Source organism: Chiloscyllium punctatum, chromosome 8 (genome assembly GCF_047496795.1).
Source record: "Chiloscyllium punctatum isolate Juve2018m chromosome 8, sChiPun1.3, whole genome shotgun sequence".
NCBI lineage: Eukaryota > Metazoa > Chordata > Chondrichthyes > Orectolobiformes > Hemiscylliidae > Chiloscyllium > Chiloscyllium punctatum.
Window position 1 is genome coordinate 34764990 of NC_092746.1, and position 21541 is coordinate 34786530.

At 39.5% G+C, this 21541-nt stretch overlaps 1 protein-coding gene across 2 annotated transcripts in view; it reads right to left on the bottom strand.

Moving 5' to 3' along the window:
• The window catches only part of LOC140480465 (aryl hydrocarbon receptor-like), a 195421-nt gene that overhangs the window by 17975 nt on the left and 155905 nt on the right, over positions 1-21541 (bottom strand). For both annotated transcript variants that reach the window (XM_072575366.1, XM_072575365.1), the window contains exons 6-10: positions 18327-18457; positions 11063-11265; positions 6157-6266; positions 4809-4950; positions 648-2559 (exon numbers count right to left, since the gene is read on the bottom strand). In XM_072575366.1, coding sequence (XP_072431467.1) covers positions 648-2559; positions 4809-4950; positions 6157-6266; positions 11063-11265; positions 18327-18457 — 2498 coding nt within the window. The remainder of the gene's footprint in view (positions 1-647; positions 2560-4808; positions 4951-6156; positions 6267-11062; positions 11266-18326; positions 18458-21541) is intronic.

Here is a 21541-nt window from a genome sequence, read left to right on the forward strand (position 1 = left end):
ACAACAACAACAAATCAGCATTTGAGGGTGACAGAGGTCACAATCAGACTCCTCTGAATACTCCTGCAACACAAACTCTCAACCAGGATGATGTTCAGTGTCAACTGAGGTGTTAGTGAAGGAAATCTGTGTAGGTGCTGTTTTAGTACTCAAATTACAGGCACAGCTCTAATTCCACTGCACTGAGAAAAAAAACAACTTTGAAACCATCGTTTCCCTCCCTTGGAGAATGTCATCTCATTAATTTTTTTAACAAGTTTATAAGGTACATATGTTGCTAAAAGGGATTGACAAAGTAGATGCAGTGTGGATGTTGAAAAAGAGGTCATGGTTTTAGGCTAAAGGTGGCAGATTTAAGACTGAGATGAGGAGGAACTACTTCTCTCGAAGAGTTGTGAATTTGTGTAATTTATCACCCATGTGTGGTGGACACCGAGTAAATTTTAGGAGAAGATAGATTCTTAATTAGTAACCGGGTTGAAGGCTTACGGGGAGCAGGAAGGAAGTGGAGTTAAGGCCGAGATTAAATCAGCCATGGTTGTATTGAATGGTGGAGCAAGCTTAAGGAGCTGAATTGCTTACTCCTGCTCTTACGTCTTATGTTAACCTTGGCAGAAATACCTACATCACATGAAAAGTGTATTTACCTTGGTTAAAATAGGCTGTTGACCTGAGCTTGTAGCATTGAGTTGCATAGTATTCACACAGGACAAATCATTTTCTGTTAGACATGGGATCACTGACATGGCACCAGTATAACATGTTTCTGGTGTAATTAGGTCAATTAATGGGTTTACTGCAGTATAATCCGGTGTTTCTGAATGTTGCTCCACATAGTCCAAGTAGTCTTCTAAACCACTAACTGCAGCACCATCCTGTGTACAAAAGCCACCTACTGGCATTTCTACTTGAATGAAGTCAGATGGCTGACTTGCGACCTGCTGGTACAATAGAATGTCTCGTTGACAGGGTGAAGGGGTAGCATTAAGTTCAGATTTGTACTGGAGCCCTGATGCTGTGCTGTCTATGCAAGAGAAACCACACTGCTTCTCCTGATCATTGGTTATTCTCCTATTGTCAGAGCTCCATTTTGTAAACAGTCCGTTAACTTTCATGTGTTTCATTTTCTGGCATAACTGCAACTGCTGCTGGTGTTGTGATGGAGGTTGCAGCTGCTGATAATGTTGCGATGGAGATTGCAGCAGCTGCTGGTGCTGTTGCAATGGACGTTTCAGCTGCTGGTGCTGTTGTTGCAGTGGACATTGCAGCTGCTGGTGTTGTGATGGAGGTTGCAGCAGCTGCTGGTGCTGCGATTGAGGTTGCAGTAGCTGCTGCTGGTGTTGCGATTGAGGTTGCAACAGCTGCTGGTGGTGTTGCGATGGAGGTTGCAGCTGCTGCTGGTGTTGCGATTGAGGTTGCAGCAGCTGTTGCTGGTATTGCGATTGAGGTTGCAGCAGCTGGTGGTGGTGTTGTGATGGAGGTTGCAGCAGCTGCTGGTGTGATGAAGGTTGCAGCAGCTGCTGGTGGTGTTGTGATGGAGGTTGCAGCAGCTGCTGGTGCTGTTGTGATGGAGGTTGCAGCAGCTGGTGGTGCTGTTGCGATGGAGGTTGCAGCAGCTGCTGATGTGATGGAGGTTGCAGCAGCTGCTGGTGTTGCGATGGAGGTTGCAGCAGCTGCTGATGTGATGGAGGTTGCAGCAGCTGCTGGTGCTGTTGTGATGGAGGTTGCAGCAGCTGCTGGTACTGTTGCGTCAAAGATTGCAGTGGCTGGTGGTACTGCTGCATTTGGGATTTCTGCTGTTGAGGACAAGGCTTTGCTGAGACTGGTTGCTGCTGAAGGTGTTCCATTGGAAGCTGTTGCTGCAGCATGCAACTTGAGCTTGAATGCAGTGGTTTTTGTTGCATGCAACTCAAATACATACAGTCTGACCGCTTTTTCAGTGATTCCTGGATATACGTTAGTATTTCATCATTCAGTGTAATATTATTTATATCTCCAGTCTCATCCCAATTAACCCTCAGGAATGTCTCGTCCTGCGATATGAGATCAAAGTCTTCCAGCCCAATATCAAGGTTTTTCATAGTGTTATAAAGCTCGCTGCCAATACTATTTACTAAAACATCTACATTTTCCTCAGGAGCAGGAAAAGACTTCTGTGGCTGAACACAGTTGGTAATTTCCATCTTCCCAATGCTGGTACCTTCACTGAATAGAATCTCTTCCCAATCACTAGGAAAGAAATCACTTAATTCTGTTTCTTCACTCTTATTAAAAAGGGTTCTTTCAAAACTGAAGTCCTGAATTTGTGAAGGGGCAGATACATAGACTGATTTATCCTGGCTCAACACTGCCCCTAGAAGAGAATCTGGATCTAATGATTCTGGTCGTCTTGGTCTTCCTGCTATAGCTTTTGCAACATTTTCTTTGGTTTTGTGAAATGCAGGATCCATTAATCCAAGGATTGAACAATTTCCTTCATATAGCAATGCCTCTCCAGTTGCAAAATTAAAAGGCAACTGCAAGGCTCGTTTTTGTAAATTTTCTTCCCCTTCTTCTTCCCTGAATAGGAACAAAAATCCACTTTTCGTCATAAACATGTATTGTACATCCAAAAGCTTCCTTTGTTTTTTAATTAAATCAAGCCCTCAAAAGTGCTAGATTAAAAATATAATTTAAATCTTAAAAATGTAGACTAATAGTTTTCAGAATTTCACAATTATGAAATTAACTTTAAATTCTTAATGCTAATTAAAATAAAATCATCTCAATAGAGCAGAAAAGGCTGAGGTTAAAAGTATTGGAACAAAATAATTTAAAAGATAAATACTGCTTGACATGATATTCACCTTTTTGGTGCTTTGATTAAAATATTTTACCCAATGGGTCTGGTAAAAGGCTGCCTTGATGATGGCATATATTCAGACATATCATCTTTAGTTTTATGAATTCAGTTGTTTGGATTACTGTCAATTTGGAGTAAAAGATATAGAGCTGTTTGCAAAATATTTTATAAATTACCATAATTCTCAGAAAAATACATTAAAAAAAATCAACCAGCTCCAAAACATAAATATACCTGCCACAGTGCTTCAGTAAAAATTAGAAATTAGTTCTATGTATTATAATTGTCAAATGAAAGCCAACAAGACTTCAGTAAGGGAATTCTAGGGGAAAAATACTATTGCTTCCAGGAATCTTCAGGAGCAAGCTTTATACTTTTCCATTAAGAAAGGTTATACTTGGGAAAGAAAAATCCCAGGGCTGAGTGCTTCTGCAGTTACCATCTTGTAATTATCCATCCATTAAAATGATTTAACCAAAACTAGTGGTAAAGGCGAAAGCAGAAATCTATAACGAAAGATTGTCTGATTGTTCAGTTAGAGCCCCACAATTTGAGAGATTTACAGCCAATTTTGTGGAAGGATGCAAAAACTCCATCAGCCTCCTGATGACTTATTCCTGGTTATAGATAGACTTACATGCAAAACAATCAGGAATTCCTCATCAAGGCAAATCTTTATGTCTCTCATATTAATATGCAAAAGTCAACCCACTATCAATAATAATAGGAGATAAGAAAACTTGGGAGGGATTCCTTATTATAGGGTTTGTGCTTGAAGCTATCCTTCTCTTTGGAGATTAAAGTCTCACTTGCTGAACAAGTCCTATGAAAGGACTCGAGTAGCTTTATTTAATTTCTCATTGGTGTCTCCAGAAAACAAAATTGCCCCTAAAACAAGAACCTTAATTAGCCATTAACTGAAATTAAAAATTACAATGCCTTTGTGGTAATGAATGCCTGGAGATTGGGACAGAATACAATTAAGTGTTACTCTGTAGCAGGCTGTATTACACCTGATTTGGAAGCAATTTGTGCTGAATCTGGGTGCCTGGAATGCAAGGATGCGACAAGCATAATCATTCCTCACCTTTAGACTGATGAAGTACAACCAATAAACAAAACAGAGATTTATTACAAGTGGTGGGAAAAATATTTATGGTCCTGGTCGATTTGTTTAGATAAAGAGGCAGAAGATCAAATGCTTGAAATGCATGTAGTACTGTGTGCAATTTTGGTATCTTTACTTAGGAAGGATATTACTGCTATGGGGGGAGTGCAATGGAAGAAGTGCAATAAGCATTCAACAGATATATTGCTGGGATGATGTGACTGTCCTGTGAAGAGACATTGGGAAAACTGGGTCTATATTCTCTAAAGGTTTAAATGAGACAATCGATTGAAACCTTCAAAATATTTGAAAGGATAAACAGAGTAGATACTGTCCCCAGTTAAGTCTAGAACCAGGGAGTATGATTTAAAAATAAGTGGGAAACCACTTTGGACTGACATGAGGAAATTGCTTAACTTTAATCTGAGCTTTGTAAACCCTTAACATTCTTTATTCTCGAGGGCTGTGGAATCTAAATCATTGAGTATATTTAAAAGTAGAGATTGACAGATCTCAACATACCAATGATGTAAGAGGATATGGGAATAGTATGAGAAAAGGACATTGATCATATTGAATGGATTGATAGGTTGAATGGCCTACACTTGTTCCTATGGTGCATAGCTGTTAAAGACAGTTTTCTAAATGATTCTTTATTTAATGATACAAGGTTCTATAACATGGAAGGTAAATCATAACAATTAACGTTAGATCAAATGGAGATTGAACACAAGGTGCAAATGCATATAGCTACGTTTCCCCAATCACAAAAGCTACAAGTCACATTTAGTAATTCGCTTAGCCATCAAAAGCTCAACAAACTGCTGAATTTCAAAGCCAAAATCTGCCAGTACTTACGTGAGGGGTCTTTGTGTAGCTATAATATAATCTGGCTTCCCATTTTTGTATCCCAATCGTGCATTTGCTTGCACCCAAGTCCATCCATTTTCCTTGGTCAAAAGCCTGAAAACAGTCATTCCACTTTCCCCTGTCTTCATCACTAAACATGGAAAGCAGAGAGGAAAATAACTGAGCAGCTTGCCTCTCAAATGCTGAAATAGTGCTTTAGTAACTAATCTGGCTAACAAATCTGCATGCTGAAATTTGAGGTGGTAAGTAAGTAATAAATAAAATTGTTATGTGCCATTTAATGTGAAGTAAAACCAGAACTGTAACACTTTCTCATCCAACAAGGCAACAATATGGCTTTCCTAACATAACATGGACTATGTACGTCTTTATGTACTTCCATTCCTGATAAAGGGCTTTTGCCTGAAACATCGATTTTCCTGCTCCTCGGATGCTGCCTGACCTGCTGTGTTTTTCCAGCACCACGCTCTTGACCACTTCCTTATAGACGAGCAAAATAAAAAATCCTGCATATTTAATTCGGATAATTAGAATGAAGTGCAGTTTTAGTTAAATTAGTATATTTATTTAAGCAGTCAACTTAAATGAAAATGAACGCATTCCTCTACAAGTATCAATTAAGAAATTATCTAGAGTTACTTTATGAACAGAATTCATGCTTGGTATGAAGACCGCCTCAGATGGATAGCACTAAAAAAAGTGTAGAGCATTCTAAACTGTTGTAAGCAATTGGAAAATCTGCTCCTCAGATGTCTGAAAGATTTATGATTTAAACGTTTATCATCATTTTTAGAGTTTGGATTTTAAAATAATGACACATGCGTTATTACTGCTGTGAAGGCTTTCATTGAAATAAAACCTAGATCAGAGTAGGAAACCTCTGAAATGTTAATGGAAAATTGTTTACTTTTGTAGTGATTTACAATAGGTATTGAAGGCCATCAACTTGTTTTTGGTTCAGACCAATGAAGGATCGATTTTAGTTTGGAAACAGAAGATGGGGGAAAGAGGTTGGGAGGGAAAGGGGAAGGGAAGTGATTTGGAGTCTAGGAGAGGGATAGTGTGGTGGGTGGTGTGAAAGAGAGGGAATATTGAAGAGGGAGGGGGTAGAGGAGACGGTGGTGAGATGGCAGATAATAAAGAGGCTATTATGAAGAGGGTAGGCTGAATGCATTACAAATAGCTGAATTTGGATCAATTTTATTTGTACGAAGAGTTAAAGTCTCCTATTCAAGGATGATAGAACTCCAATATGAACTACTGGATAAACGTGTGGAATTTTCCAGATGAAAACAAAAAAAAAGTGCAACAACATGAAACTGGATCTTGTACTTACTTCGGACATGATTTTCTGCACAATACATCATGTCGGCTGCATGGATAAATTGATAGCCACTTCCTCGCATACATAATTCTGTTTCAGTATAACCCAGCACTATCTTCCCTCTGCAAAATAAAGTAGAAAATTCTGTATATAATTCCAATTTTAAAAAAAGTATTAAAGGATTGTTCCCTCGATAGTAACATGCATAAACATATTGGCATGTAATGAGCCTTGCCAGAAATTTTCTAACGTATGAGAGGTATGGAATTTTTGGATAGGAGTGAACAATTAAAGTGGAATAAAAACCATCAGTAATTAACTTCCAACAGCTTCACATTCAGTACCAGTTGTCAACATAACTCAGTAATTCCTCTTTAATAATTATGCATATTTTATGCTGTGCTGTAAAAGACATGGATTATAAATTACATGGATGATAAATTTAAAGGAAACAAATGTAACAATTAAATGGGATTAACAGTATATTACATCAAAAGCTATGACAATATTGTCATTATTGAAGAAGAATCCTGTGCCATTTCATATTGCCTGGCTCTTTCAGTTGGGAAACATGAGAAATATTAAGCAATCTCTGAAACAGTATTGTTAAAATTCAATGTAAACTGAAAATCAGTGCTTTGTTGTATATTAAATCACACTTTTAACAATCATACTGAATATACTCCAACATATTTTTGAAACTAATTGTTCTTCCAGTGCTTCTGTCTAATTGGAAAGATGAAAGTTTAATGAAATATAATTCATTGTGCCTATAATACAATTGTTAAATACAATAAACAAATATGCCCGATATTGACTATTTATCAAAGGCAGTTAAGTTACTAGAAGCAGAACTGGAGAATGATAGCAATAACAGTAGTAACTTGTGCTGCAACATTAACACAGAAAAATTATTAAAGACCGCTTTGAGGGTAACAAGAAAAAGATAGAGGCTAACCTAAAGAAAGGAAATTAGAATAGGTCAAATAATACCCAGCATAAGAGCTTTCCAGAGGAGAAATGATAAGATTTAGATGTTTGAATAGAATACAGCAAAAATAGCTCAGAATTTTTACTAATAGATTGAAGGGGAAAAAGGAAAGCCAAAGGATGTTGTTAACTAGGAAGGTGGGGGACAGTGGAGGGCAGATTGGTACAGTATAATTGACATTTATATAAGAGGGGATGCAAAGTTGCTGAAGCAAATGTCATGGAGTGATTTGAAATTGAGAAGGAAGAGTTCAATTTAAACATTTTAGGGAAGAAGAAATTATTAGAAGTATATAAAGATTTACTGCAAAATAGGATGCCTGTGTCCCTGACAGGGAAAGCTTGGAAATTCAGTGGTAAAGGTGTAGAGTTTATTACAGGGTTCAGAACATGATTACTTTGTTCTTGCCGATGCTCAATTATGGAAAATTTATTCCATCCGAGATCTAATACCAGAGCTGAAAATGTGTTGCTGGAAAAGCACAGCAGGTCAGGCAGCATCCAAGGAGCAGGAGAATAGACGTTTCGGGCATGAGCCCTTCTTCAGAAATGAGGAAAGTGTGCCAAGCAGGCTAAGATAAAAGGTAGGGAGGAGGGACTTGGGGGAGGGGCGTTGGAAATGCGATCGGTGGAAGGAGGTTAAGGTGAGGGTGATAGGCCGGAGTGGGGGTGGGGGGCGGAGAGGTCAGGAAGAAGATTGCAGGTTAGGAAGGTGGTGCTGAGTTCGAGGGTTTTGACTGAGACAAGGTGGGGGGGGGGAGGGGAAATGAGGAAACTGGAGAAATCAGAGTTCAACACTTGTGGTTGGAGGGTTCCTAGGCGGAAGATGAGGCGCTCTTCCTCCAGCCGTCGGGCGATGGAGGAGTCTAAGGATCTGCATGTCCTTGGTGGAGTGGGAGGGGGGAGTTGAAGTGTTGAGCCACGGGGTGGTTGGGTTGGTTGGTCCAGGTGTCCCAGAGGTGTTCTCTGAAACATTCCGCAAGTAGCTGGCCTGTCTCCCCAATATAGGAGGAGGCCACATCGGGTGCAGCGGATGCAGTAAACAATGTGTGTGGAGGTGCAGGTGAATTTGTGGCAGATATGGAAGTATCCCTTGGGGCCTTGGAGGGAAGTAATGGGGGAGGTGTGGGCGCAAGTTTTGCATTTCTTGCGGTTGCAGGGGAACGTGCCGGGAGTGGAGGTTGGGTTGGTGGGGGGTGTGGACCTGACGAGGGAGTCACGGAGGAAGTGGCCTTTTCAGAACGCTGATAGGGGAGGGGTGGGAAATATATCCCTGGTGGTGGGGTCTGTTTGGAGGTGGCGGAAATGACGACAGATGATCTAATCTATATGGAGGTTGGTGGGGTAGTAGGTGAGGACCAGTCACTGCATCCGCTGCACCCGATGTGATCCTCTCTAAAAGCAAAGTAGAAGAAAAGGAGGGAACTACAGACATGTAAATATCAAGTTCCTTTTTTCATGCTGCAATAAACTGGCAGTGAAACCAGAAAGTAACAACAAAGCAAGGAGTTAACAGCATGAAAAGCAGTGCAGGGGTCAAGGAGGAACTGACAATTGCAGTTATGGTCATACTGTAGATCACCAGAAATTTGACCAGCATATAGTCAGTGTTGAGGGCAGGCTGGAACTATGATTGGAAGGCACTGAGTAGAGAACAATGTAAGGAAGGGTGAAAACACTTGAGAGGGAAGAAAATGAATAAACTCAGCTTCTTGGTTTTTGGTATGTCCAATTTGGTTTCTAAAAGTCAGAAGAGGATGCGAAGGAGGATAAAGTGATGTATGTTTCAAAATTGGTGATCGTAAGAACAGAACAATTTAGAATTACAAGATAATTACATTTTTTCATAAAAAAAGCAGAATTAAAGCTGTTTTCAGCCTGTCACACTCTGTCTTTTACCTGCTGATTTATTAAGTAAATATTTATTTAAAGAATCATCGAAGTCTGACAGAATGCCAAGGGATTGCCATTGTTCAATATTTGCTTTCTGACATTCTCCTGTAGCTTTATGCTCTAAATTTTCACCACAAAATCTACACTACGGTACTTTTTTGTTTTATACCCACTTTTGCTTCTCTTGTCTCTTTTATTAAATGCTGCAGGCATTTAAAAGTTACAGGCTCATGTTTGCTCCATACTCACGCATTTGCTCCAAACAAAAATCAATTTTACTTCTTGGGCGCTTTAAAAAAAATTCTGAATCATTTCAGTAAAAGGAAATGGCAGCATCAGCAAATATATGGATATGAGAAGATATGGATTCATGGCTTAACATACAAAGCATTTTTTTTGTGTCTGTGTCTGTATTTTGTTCTTAGAGCATTTTCTTAAGCTGGGTGATGTCCTTTGAGCAGCTTCCAAACTATTCTTTTTTGACAGAGGGGAGATACTGTGCGTTAGTGCAGATCTGTAGCCTTCAATTTTGGTTGTAACTTCAGCTCTGAACTCACACAATTGATGAATGACTATTTGGAAAAACAGACTTTATAAGAACACACTCTTGTTCCCTAAACTAACTAGTTGTCACCATTAGCTTTTAGTGCTCACTTACTGCTTACATGATACAGTTTGTCCTTTTTCAAATGTTAGTCTGAATAACATTTGCCAGACAATACACATTGTCTGAGTTTGTTACTAATGTTACTATGCATTATGCACACAAAGGTGACTACACGGACTCCATTAACAGTGAGTGTGACTGAAGGTGAGGCCACTAACTTTCTACTGAAACGTCATGTGAGATATCATGTAACTGCCTTAAAAGGTACAGGCCATCTGGTCTAGCCTCTATACCATAATACAGCATACATTACGATCCAACGTCAAGAATTTATCAATCCTTTTCAAGAAAGACCTTTGTGTATTCAATTGTGCTATGTCCAGTAGTCAGCTGTTCCAAAAAAGAAACAAATACTGCCTACTCTTAACATTATGTTTCTCCCACATGGTCCCCTTAATTATATTTACTAAATCCATGTGGTTCCAAACTAATTAACTCTCCACAAGTCCATCATCTTAGTTTACAGATGCAGGTTAGGATGTTATACATGGTTTATTTTTGCAACATTTTGTAAGTATTAATAAATTGGACAAGAATTCTGTACCTAGGCACCTTTGTATCTAAGATGGCTCTGTAATTGGTGACTTGTAAACTTTTCATTGTACTCGTGAGTACGTGTCAATAAACCTAATTCAAATATTGATTTGGTGCTTCAGTAACCCCTCTGAATGCTTTGGGAGGTACACATTGAGAAATCATAAGCATACAACAAATGATTTTAAAAGCTTTATCGACTTAATTTCTTGGTAATTTTAAGGGACTGTATATTGTGAGGTTGTGACCATTGAGCCTTTTTGATCTGCAGTATCTCCTGGCAATGCATTCATTATTTCTTGCTCTTTGATGTCCCAGCTATGGCTTCTTTGGTTCCGTGCCTGCTTTTGAAAATTATCAAAAAATTGTGGATCCCAATCTAACATCAAGGACTTGAGCACAAAAGTTAGGCTGACTCTCTACCGCAGTCCTGAGAGTCATGTTATAAATGGGAATTAATGATAGATATGCATACCCCAAGTAAATATATTTAATTTTCACAGGATACTGGATAAAAATTAGCCAAGTGAAATTCCTTAACATCTGGATGCGGAGTCCCCTGGATTGATTAATTAAAATAGCTTGAATAAAGTTTTAATCTCTTATCTCTTTTGTGACCTAGCAACACTTTGCATTCCCTTTACCTGCCTTACTTTGTGAATGTGTAGTGGTTGTTTAATGACTAAACAAAGTTCCTTAGGACAGACGATTCTCAAGTTGCTCAGATATGTAGAAACGTCGCATATTGAATAATCTACCATTTATTTATCTAAACTACTGTTAGTTTTATATCAAAAACTTCTTTCCAAATTTTAAGTAAATAAAATCACTCACTTAGCATCGCAGCCCATTGGTGTGAAGTCTAGTTTGTGCTTAGTTCTGAAAATGAAATTTTTGGTTCGGATCTCCAGGATGGATGGAGGTTGCAGAGGTGTTGCTATTGCAAACAAAGCCAACTGTGGCGGGATGCAAGAGCCATCTTTCCCCTTCATGTTCTGCTCATAAAGAAATTTGAGTCTGCCTTGGAAATTCATGGCCTTGAGTGAATAAATTCAGAAATTGGTTATTACACTTGCAATATGTTTCAGATCATTTTGGTTGTAGCTGATGAAAGCGTAATAGAAACTTAAGAACCCAGCATGCAGCATCATAACATGTGTTAGCATTCAATAGCAAGTCAGTCGATATAAAGGTTAGTGTAAAGGGCAATGCATTATAAACTATAATAAATTAACAAAATGGTTTCAATATGTAATATTAACTAGAAAATTAATTTCTTTAAGGGATGCCATAACTTATGTGGGTAGGATCAGAGAATCCCAAATTTGTCAACACCAAAACAGAGCTCAATTAATTAAGCCTTTTATAGATTTCAAAGAATTCATATATTTTTAATCTTCGAACAGCTGCAAACATTTTCAAGACAACTATAATGCCGCACATCAGAAAGTAGAGCTCCAGAAATATTCAAACACCTTGTTCCAATGAAACACTGATCATGTTTTATTAGAACAAAATTCATTATTTTTAAGTGTTCACCAATGTTAAAGTATCCATGAAAAGAACTCCATGTGAATTTACAAAACACACAATTACCATACAGACACTTCATTATTACTATCTTCATTATTGTACAAATAGATGCATTATTATTCAAGAGTCTGGATTGCAGTGGTGCTGGAAAAGCACAGCAGGTCAGGCAGCATGTGAGGAGCAGGAAAATCAACGCTTCGAGCAAAAGCCCATCATATTATTCAAGTCAATTTGTCATTGAAATGCATGAATTGAATTTATATACATAAGTATTACTTTAGTCTCAACACTTGAACTTTAAGGCCATTTGCAACAAGTACATTGGGTTGAAATACAGTTGCAAAAAAACCAAGGGAGTATTGCTAAACTAGACAGTGATTTAGTTCAATGTCTATGCAATATGCTTCAATACCACGGAAAAATGTTCAAGTTAAAGGTTCAAAGACCCCCCCCCATTGAAACTAATATTAGCATTCTGAGGGCATGTAAGATTTTTATTATTTTAAAACCACAGTTTCTAAATAAAGATAAAGAGGCATGGATAGGATAAATAGACAAACTCGTTTCCCTGGTGTGGGGGAGTCCAGAACTAGATGGCATAGGTTTAGGGTGAGAGGGGAAAGATATAAAAGAGATCTAAGGGTCAACTCTTTCATGCAGAGGGTGATACGTGTATGGAATGAGCTGTCAGAGGAAGTGGTGGAGACTAGTACAATTGCAACATTTAAAAGGTGTCTGGATGGGTATATGAATGTGAAGGGTTTGGAGGGATATGGTCCAGGTGCTGGCAGGTGGGACTAGATTGGGTTGGGATATCTGGTCGGCATGGACAAGTTGGACTGAAGGGTCTGTTTCCATGCTGTACATCTCTATGATGCTATGACACTAAAGGGAGTCACGTGACCTGTTCTTCAGTCTGAGAGCAAGCCTGGATGGATTGAAATCGAAGGCAGACTTAGGTTGCTTTACTAAGAAGGTGAAGACAAAGACAATGGCCTACGTGTTTACAATCTGTATACTCTTAAGAGATGTGTTGAAGGAACCAGAGTGTAAAGCATTATAGAACATAGAACAGTACAGCACAGAACAGGCCCTTCAGCCCACGATGTTGTGCCGACCATTGATCCTCATGTATGCACGCTCAAATTTCTGTGACCATATGCATGTCCAGCAGTCTCTTAAATGTCCCCAATGACCTTGCTTCCACAACTGCTGCTGGCATCATATTCTATGCTCTCACAACTCTCTGTATAAAGAACCCGCCTCTGACATCCCCTCTATACTTTCCTCCAACCAGCTTAAAACTATGACCCCTTGTGTTAGTCATTTCTGCCTTGGGAAGTAGTCTCTGGCTATCGACTCTATCTATGCCTCTCATTATCTTGTATACCTCAATTAGGTCCCCTCTCCTCCTCCTTTTCTCCAATGAAAAAAGTCCGAGCTCAGTCAACCTCTCTTCATAAGATAAGCCCTCCAGTCCAGGCAGCATCCTGGTAAACCTCCTCTGAACCCTCTCCAAAGCATCCACATCTTTCCTATAATAGGGCGACCAGAACTGGACGCAGTATTCCAAGTGCGGTCTAACCAAAGTTTTATAGAGCTGCAACAAGATCTCACGATTCTGAAACTCAATCCCCCTGTTAATGAAAGCCAAAACACCATATGCTTTCTTAACAACCCTGTCCACTTGGGTGGCCATTTTAAGGGATCTATGTACCTGCACACCAAGATCCCTCTGTTCCTCCACACTGCCAAGAATCCTATCCTTAATCCTTTCAAATTCGACCTTCCAAAATGCATCACCTCACATTTATCCAGATTGAACTCCATCTGCCACCTCTCAGCCCATCTCTGCATCCTGTCAATGTCCCGCTGCAGCCTACAACAGCCCTCAACGACACCTCCAAACTTTGTGTCATCTGCAAACTTGCTGACCCATCCTTCAATCCCCTCATCCAAGTCATTAATAAAAATTACAAACAGTCAAGGCCCAAGGACAGAGCCCTGTGGAACACCGCTCACCACTGACTTCTAGGCAGAATATTTTCCTTCTACTACCACTCGCTGTCTTCTGTTGGCCAGCCAATTCTGTATCCAGACAGCTATGTTCCCCTGTATCCCATTCCTCCTGACCTTCTGAATGAGCCTACCATGGGGAACCTTATCAACCGCCTTGAAGTCCATATACACCACATCCACAGCTCGTCCCTCATCAACGTTTCTAGTCACATCCTCATAGAACTCGATAAGGTTTGTGAGGCATGACCTGCCCCTCACAAAGCCGTGTTGACTGCATTTAATCAAGCCATGCTCTTCCAGATTGTCATAAATCCTATCCCTCAGAATCCTTTCGAACACCTTGCAGATGACAGACGTGAGACTTACTGGTCTGTAATTGCCGGGGATGCCTCTATTTTCTTTCTTGAAGAGAGGAATTACATTTGCCTCTCTCTAGTCCTCAGGTATGACTCCAGTGGAGAGCGAGGATGCAAAAATCTTCGCAAATGGCAAAACAATTGCATTTCTCGTTTCCCAAAGCAGCCGAGGACAAATCTGGTCTGGGCCTGGCGACTTGTCAACCTTAATGTTTGACAAAATTTTCAGCACATCAACTTCCTCTATCTCTATCCATTCCAGCATGCACATCTGCTCTTCAAAGGTTTCATTCACCACAAAGTTCGTTTCTTTTGTAAAGACAGAAGCAAAAAACTCATTTAGGGCTTCCCCTACCTCCTCAGACTCCACACACAAGTTCCCTATGCTATCCCTGATCGGGCCTACTCTTTCTTTGACCATTCTCTTATTCCTCACATAAGTGTAAAATGCCTTTGTGTTCTCCCTAATCCGTTCTGCCAAGCCTTTCTCGTGCCCCCTCCTGGCTCTCCTCAGACCATTTTTGAGCTCCTTCCTCGCCTGCCTGTAATCCTCTGGAGCTGAGCTTGACCCTAGCTTCCTCCACCTTATGTAAGCTACCTTTTTCCTTTTGACGAGAAGCTCCACTGCTCTCGGCATCCAAGGTTCCTTTATTTTACCTGTCTCAGAGAGACATATTTATTCATCACTTGCAACAACTGTTCCTTAAAAACAGTCTCCACATGTCTATAGTGCCTTTACCATGGAACAATTGCTCCCAGTCCATGCTTCCTAACTCATGTCTAATCGCATCATAATTTCCTCTTCCCCAATTAAATATCCTCCCATTTTGCCTATTCCTCTCCTTCTCCATAGCTATGTAGAATGTGAGGCAGTTGTGGTCACTATCACCAAAATGCTCTCCCACCACAAGAACTGATACCTGTCCCGGCTCGATTCCGAGCACCAAGTCTAGAATGGCCTCTCCCCTCGTCATTATGTTGTGAAATTGTCCTTTCATTTCTAAGATGAAAGGGTTTGATGCCAAGATTAACTAATTAGCCTTGTATCTGGGTAGAAATGCTAGAGGTGATATACTTGCAATCTGGAATCTGGTGAATTGAAAGTTAACCAGCAATTTTACCCTCTTTGTTGTCACTGGGACATAGGCAATCAGACCTAGGGTACCTATCAGTTTTTGGTTCTAATATTTTTTTCTCGTAATTGTGATTGCTTCAGCTCCACCTTCCTCTTTAACTCTTGATTTTTAAGGACACTCAGAATTTTATTTTGTTTGTTGTACTGCAAAGATAAAGACAAAACAACAGTTCAACACTTCTGTCATTGTCTTGTTTTTCATTGTTAGCTCACCAATCCCTTGTTCGCTGGAACCAATAATCACTTCCTTTTAACTACTTTTAGAAACTCTTACTAACTAGGTGCGTGGCATGTAAATTGGAAAGAGGAGTACTGAAGAATTAAGATCTTGGGAGAGTTAATTACCTGAGGACAGAGAACAGAGAAGAGAGAAATTGGGTAAAAAGGAATGAAGAGATTGATAGCAGTAACCAAAACACACATGGAAAGGTTGCAAAGGCAGTCAAGTTAAAAATTTTACCTCATATAAATAACTAATTGGAACAATGAATCGAGACCAGGCCATTCAGTCCCTTGAACCAGTTCTATCATTCTAGATCCTCCACCTCAACATCATTTTCTTGAGCTATTACAAAATCCCTTGATGTCATTGGTATGAAGAAAGCCATGCGTATCTGTCCTGAACATATTGACTGACCTTTCATGTCCCTTGGGACATGCAGAATTCCAAAGATGCTCTACCGTCTGGGTAAAGAAGTTCCTTCTTATTTCAATCATGGGCTGAGGAGCTAGAGTGTCGGTGAAACACTGGATTTAAAATTAAGGTTATACAATGCTGCAGCTGTTAAACCAACGACAAATTTGCTAATCACATGCTAAAATATGTAACAGCCTTTTGCAGCAATACCACCAATTGGTTCAGTTTCTCTCTCTCTACACTTGCTATTAGAACTGGCATTCATGTCTGCTCCACATTTTTCTGTGTTTGATCGTGGAAACAAATCTTTCCAAAGTCACTTCCCTCTGTAATCTCAAATTCTCAATTATGATGCCTTTGACCTTTAATTCACCAGCAGCAGGAACTGTTGATTTGTTAAATTGGACGTTCACCACTGCTTTTGCATTTATCCCCACTCAAACTATTACTGTTATTTACCATAATCCTTCCTCCGAATCACTTCTCATCAGGAAATAGAAAATACAATTGGTGAACAAATGGCTCAATTATTTGTCACTAAATCAAAGCTAAGGGGGTAAAGAAAGAATCCGCTATGATTGGAATGAATGTTCTTGTGGTTAAGCTGCACAAATAGTTTCTTTCAAAACCTAAGTGTATGCGTTGGAAGCTTGAGGAAATGTTCATTCGTTCAAAATGAGAAAATGGTGTGTTCTGTTGTCATTGAAAGATTGTGGAATTAGTAATCCCAGACCCATAAAGGAAATTTAATTTACTGTGCGTGAATTCAATATAACTCTATTAGAAAATGAGACATAAAGGGTGGAATCTTACTTTCCCGAACAGGAGGGATAGTGGCTGAATCGATGACATTGTCATCAAGTAGTATGAGTTGCCTTCTCGCCACCACAAAAAATAAGGTCTAGTTAGGTATACATCCATGGGCATCATGTAATCAGTTGAGACCCTCAAATGGTCTTTGGTCAATTAAGGTCCTCTTCATGCCACAACTACCAACAACTCCATTGCTAGTGGGCAAGAATACTGACAGTCTTCCTGACTGGTATAAGTATTTGGATCAGAGTCCTTGATCTTTCCTAACTTGTGAATGATCAGAAGGCAAGCATGTGTGCCAGGGAATGGCTGCTGATAAACATCATCTATTCTTCCTTCTGACCACACTCCTTCTGCCTGCCACTCCTGGACTTCCATGTTGATGTGCCAACAACAGCCTTAACCTTTGAAAGCACTATGACTATTGTTATTTTTAGCCCGATTGGCCAACAACTTCAGGTAGGGCAGGGTAACACGGTTCCGGGAACTGAGTGTAGTGAAAAATCCACCAACTAACTATTAATGGATCTGATAGGCATGAGGTCCAGCGGGTGAATAATTGAGAGGCATCATCCCTGTTTTACTTATCCCACCACATTTAGATCAAAATGCAGAACATTCCATGCAATGAGAGGGAAAAAAAGATTGGATTGAGAACAAGAAAAGAGGGGAGAGTTGGAGGGAGGGGCTGGGGCAGTAAGAGACATAGATGAGGCAAAGTACAAGAGGGACAAAAAAAAACTTTCACATGATGATTATTTCTAACAATTAAAAGTTGAAGAAACGAGACTCCACATTTGTGAAAGAGTTAATTTTCATTGCTAAAGAGTGTGGCTCACAGTAATCACAGAATCACACAGTACAAAAGAGACTCTTAAGCCTATCAAGTCTGCACCACCAAAAATACAGTATTACTTATACTTAAAGGTTACTTTGACTGAAATGGACAAGACTAAACTTTCAGTGCTGAATTTAGTTTCTGCTTATTAAGTAAATGTAGCATCATCATGCCACCCAATGCCTTTACATGTTTAGCAAAGAAAGGAGAAGTTGTTCTAACAGCTGAGCGGAGCATCTCAAATTAATTTTCTGACTTTTACATCTCCTCACATTCAGTTTCTATTTCATTTGTGCACAAATGATGGTGAATTTCATTATCTCTATTACCTTTTCAGAAAAATAAAGGCATTGGACCTTTCAATAATGTAGAAACGATTAGATTTATTAAAAAAACACAACTTATGTGAGCATGTTCACTCAGAAATGAATATTAGGTTCAAGTCACATGCTTACTCATCAATTTGTCAACATAGGCTCATACCAAAAATCCTCCCTCAATGCAACTACTGATAGAATTTAAAATGATTTATTATTGTGAACTTCCAATAATTAACTGCCACGACAAACTTTGTTTTGAAGGCATTTATCTGGAAGTATCTCAGCACCCATTAACATTGCAATACAAAAAAAATCATAATGCAAGCGACTGACTTAATTATAAGAGACACTGCACTGAGTGGCTACGGTTTAAACGTTTTTCATTGTTAAATAACTTCAAATAAATTTGAACTGTGGAAAAAAGGACAAGGTCAAAAATGACTTTACCAAAAATCCAGAGGAATTATCCAGGAGACATCTTAACCTGCATACAAAATTTCTTTCGAAAAATGGTGAACTTTCTGGAGGAAGTTGTTCAGGACTGTAATGTGTGATTGGTAATGGAAGGCCATTTTCACCTGAATGGAAGATAATGTCACATGCAACAAATTAAGAATATGGAGACTAAATTAAAAGAAAATTATGTTTACTTCACATATTTTAGAAATTTCAGGAAAATACTGTTTAATGTTCAAAAGTCACCACCCTGCCCCAAGATTAACAGTTACATAATCACCTTATAACTTCCGAGAGGTTATATGGCTATCCAACAAATGCAGGCATCAACCATCAACACCAAAAGTTGAAGCAACAAGACCTGAACAAACTTCCCTCTCTTGTAGAACATTGTATATAGAAGAGTACAACACATAAATAGGCCCCAGCCCACCATGTCTGCACCAACCGTGATACCATTCAAAACTAATCCCATCTGCCTTCTATGGCCTATATCTTTCTGCGGCCTGTCTGATCGTATTTGTCTAAAATGCTCTTAAACATTGCTATCCTATCTGTTTCTACCACCTCCTCTGACAGTGAATTCCAGGCACCTCTGTGTAAAACAAAAACTTGCCTCACACATCTCCTTTAAACTTTCCTCTTCTTACCTTAAAACAATGCATCCTAGTATTTGACACTTGTACCCTGGGAAAAAGACTCCGATTAACCACCCTATCCATGCCTCATAATTTTAGATACTTCTACTGGGTCACCTCTCAGCCTCTGAGATGTTAGTGGAAACAATCCTAGCTTATCCAGTCTCTCTTTATAGCTAATACACTCCAAGCCAGGCAACATTCTGGTAAACCTCTTTTATATCCTCTCCAAAGCCTCCACATTCTTCCTATAGATTGCAGATCTGAACTGCATGTAATACTTCCAATGTGGCATAACTAAAGTCTTACATAGCTTAAACATGACTTGCCAACTTTTCCACTTAATGCCTTGACCACTAAAGGCAAGCATACCATACGCTTTCTTGATCACCTTAACCATTTTGTTGCCACTTACAGGGAGTATGACTTACAAGATCTCTCTGTATATCAATGCTCCTAAAGTTCCTACCATTTATAGTATACTTTCTTCTTGCATTGGACCTCCCAAAATGCTTCGTCACAATTGTCCAGATTAAGCTCCATCTGCCATTTCTCCACCCAAATTTCTGATTCTTCCTTTGATAACCTTCCTCACTATCCACAACTCCATCAAATTTTACTGTCATCTGCAAACTTACTAATTGGATCACCTATGCTTTCACCCAAATCATTTATGTATATTACAAATGACAGGGGTCCCAGCATTGATGCTTGCGGAACACCATTGGTCACAGACCTCTAGTCAGAAAAACACCCTACACAACCATCCTTAATCTTCTATGATCAAGCCAATTTCATAGACAACTTATCCATCAATCCTATGTGAGTAATCTTCTGGGCCAGCCTACCATGACAGACTTTGTCAACTGCTCTAGTAAAGTCATGTAGACAACATCCACTGCCTTATCCTCATCAATCGTCTTCATCACTTCCTCAAAAACACAATCAAGTTTGAGACAAGACCTCCCCCAAACAAAGTTATGCTGACTATCCCTAATAAGTCTATTCTTTTCCAAATATGAGTAAACCCTGTCCCTAAGAATCTTCTCCAATAATTTCTCTACCACTGATGTAAGGCTCACCCGTCTATAATTTTCTGGAATATCCCTGTTGCACTTAAACAAAGAAACAACATTGGATATTCTCCAATCTTCTGGAACCTCACCTGTAGCTAAAGAGGATACAATGATTTCTTTTAAGACACCAGCAATCTCCTCCCTTTTCTCTCTCAGTATCCTGAGACCATGGGATATATCTACCTTAATAGTTTTTAAGTCATACAATACTCCTTTTTAATATTGTCATGCCCTAGAATATTAACATACTCCTTCCTAATCTTAGCATGATCTATGCTCTTCCCCTTGGTGAATACCAATGTAAGATACACGTCAATGACCTCATGCACTTTCTCTGGCTCCACGTATAAATTGCCCCCCCCCCCCCCCATTCTTGAGTGGGCCTACATTTTGCCTAATTACCCGGTTTCTCCTAATATATCTATAAAATGCCTTGAGATTCTCCTTAATCCTACTTGCCTAGGACATTTCATGGCTCCTTTTAATCTTCCTAATTTCTTGTTTAAGCTCTTTCCTGCTTCCTTTGCATTCCTCAAGAATCATGTCTTATTTCAGTTTCCTAATCCTTACATATTCTTCCTTTTTCTTTTTGACTAAACTTTCAATATCTGTTATCCAGGATTCCCAGACTCTTGCCAACCTCATGCTGTTCCTGAATTCCAATCAAATGGCCTTTAAAAGACTCTTGCATGTCAGATGTGGATTTACCATCGAACAGCTCCCCCCAATCTAATTTCTCTAGTTTCTGCCTAACACTATTCTAACTAGCCTTCCCCCAATTCAGTACTTTCACCTGGAGACCTGTCTTATCCTTATCCATAATTATGGAATTATGACCACTGTCCCCAAAATGCTCCCCCACTGGCCACATTTATGCCCTTACACACAGTCTAATATGATCTCTTCCTTAGATGGACTATCTGTATATTGTTTCAAGAAACCCTCGTGGATGCACTGAACAAATTCTGCCACATCACAGGTCCTCGCACTAAGGGTGGCACAGTCAATGTTGGAAGTTAAAATCACCCACTAGAATAACCCTCACACAACATCAGGTTATAGTCCAACAGGTTTTTTTTGAAGTACTAGCTTTTAAAGCACTGCTCCTTCATCAGGTAACTAGTTTCCTGATGAAGGAGCAGCACTCTGAAAGTTAGTACTTCCAAATAAACCTGTTGGACTATAACCTAGTGTTGTGCGATTTTTAACTTTGTCCACCCAGTCCGACACCGGCACCTCGATATTACAGAATAACACTGTTGTTTTTACATCTTTCCATGCCCTGCTTACATATCTGTTCGTCAATCTCCCACTGGCTATTGGACAGCCATTGTGTAACCCTATCATAGTGATTGCACCTTTATCATTCCTGAGATCAGTCCATACCCAAAATATTCTCTTTTGTATGGGCATCAAGAGATCAAGCCCAGAGTGGGAGAGAGAGGATGGTGACCTGCAGTGAGATAGTACCGCGGAGGCACAGGGATCAACA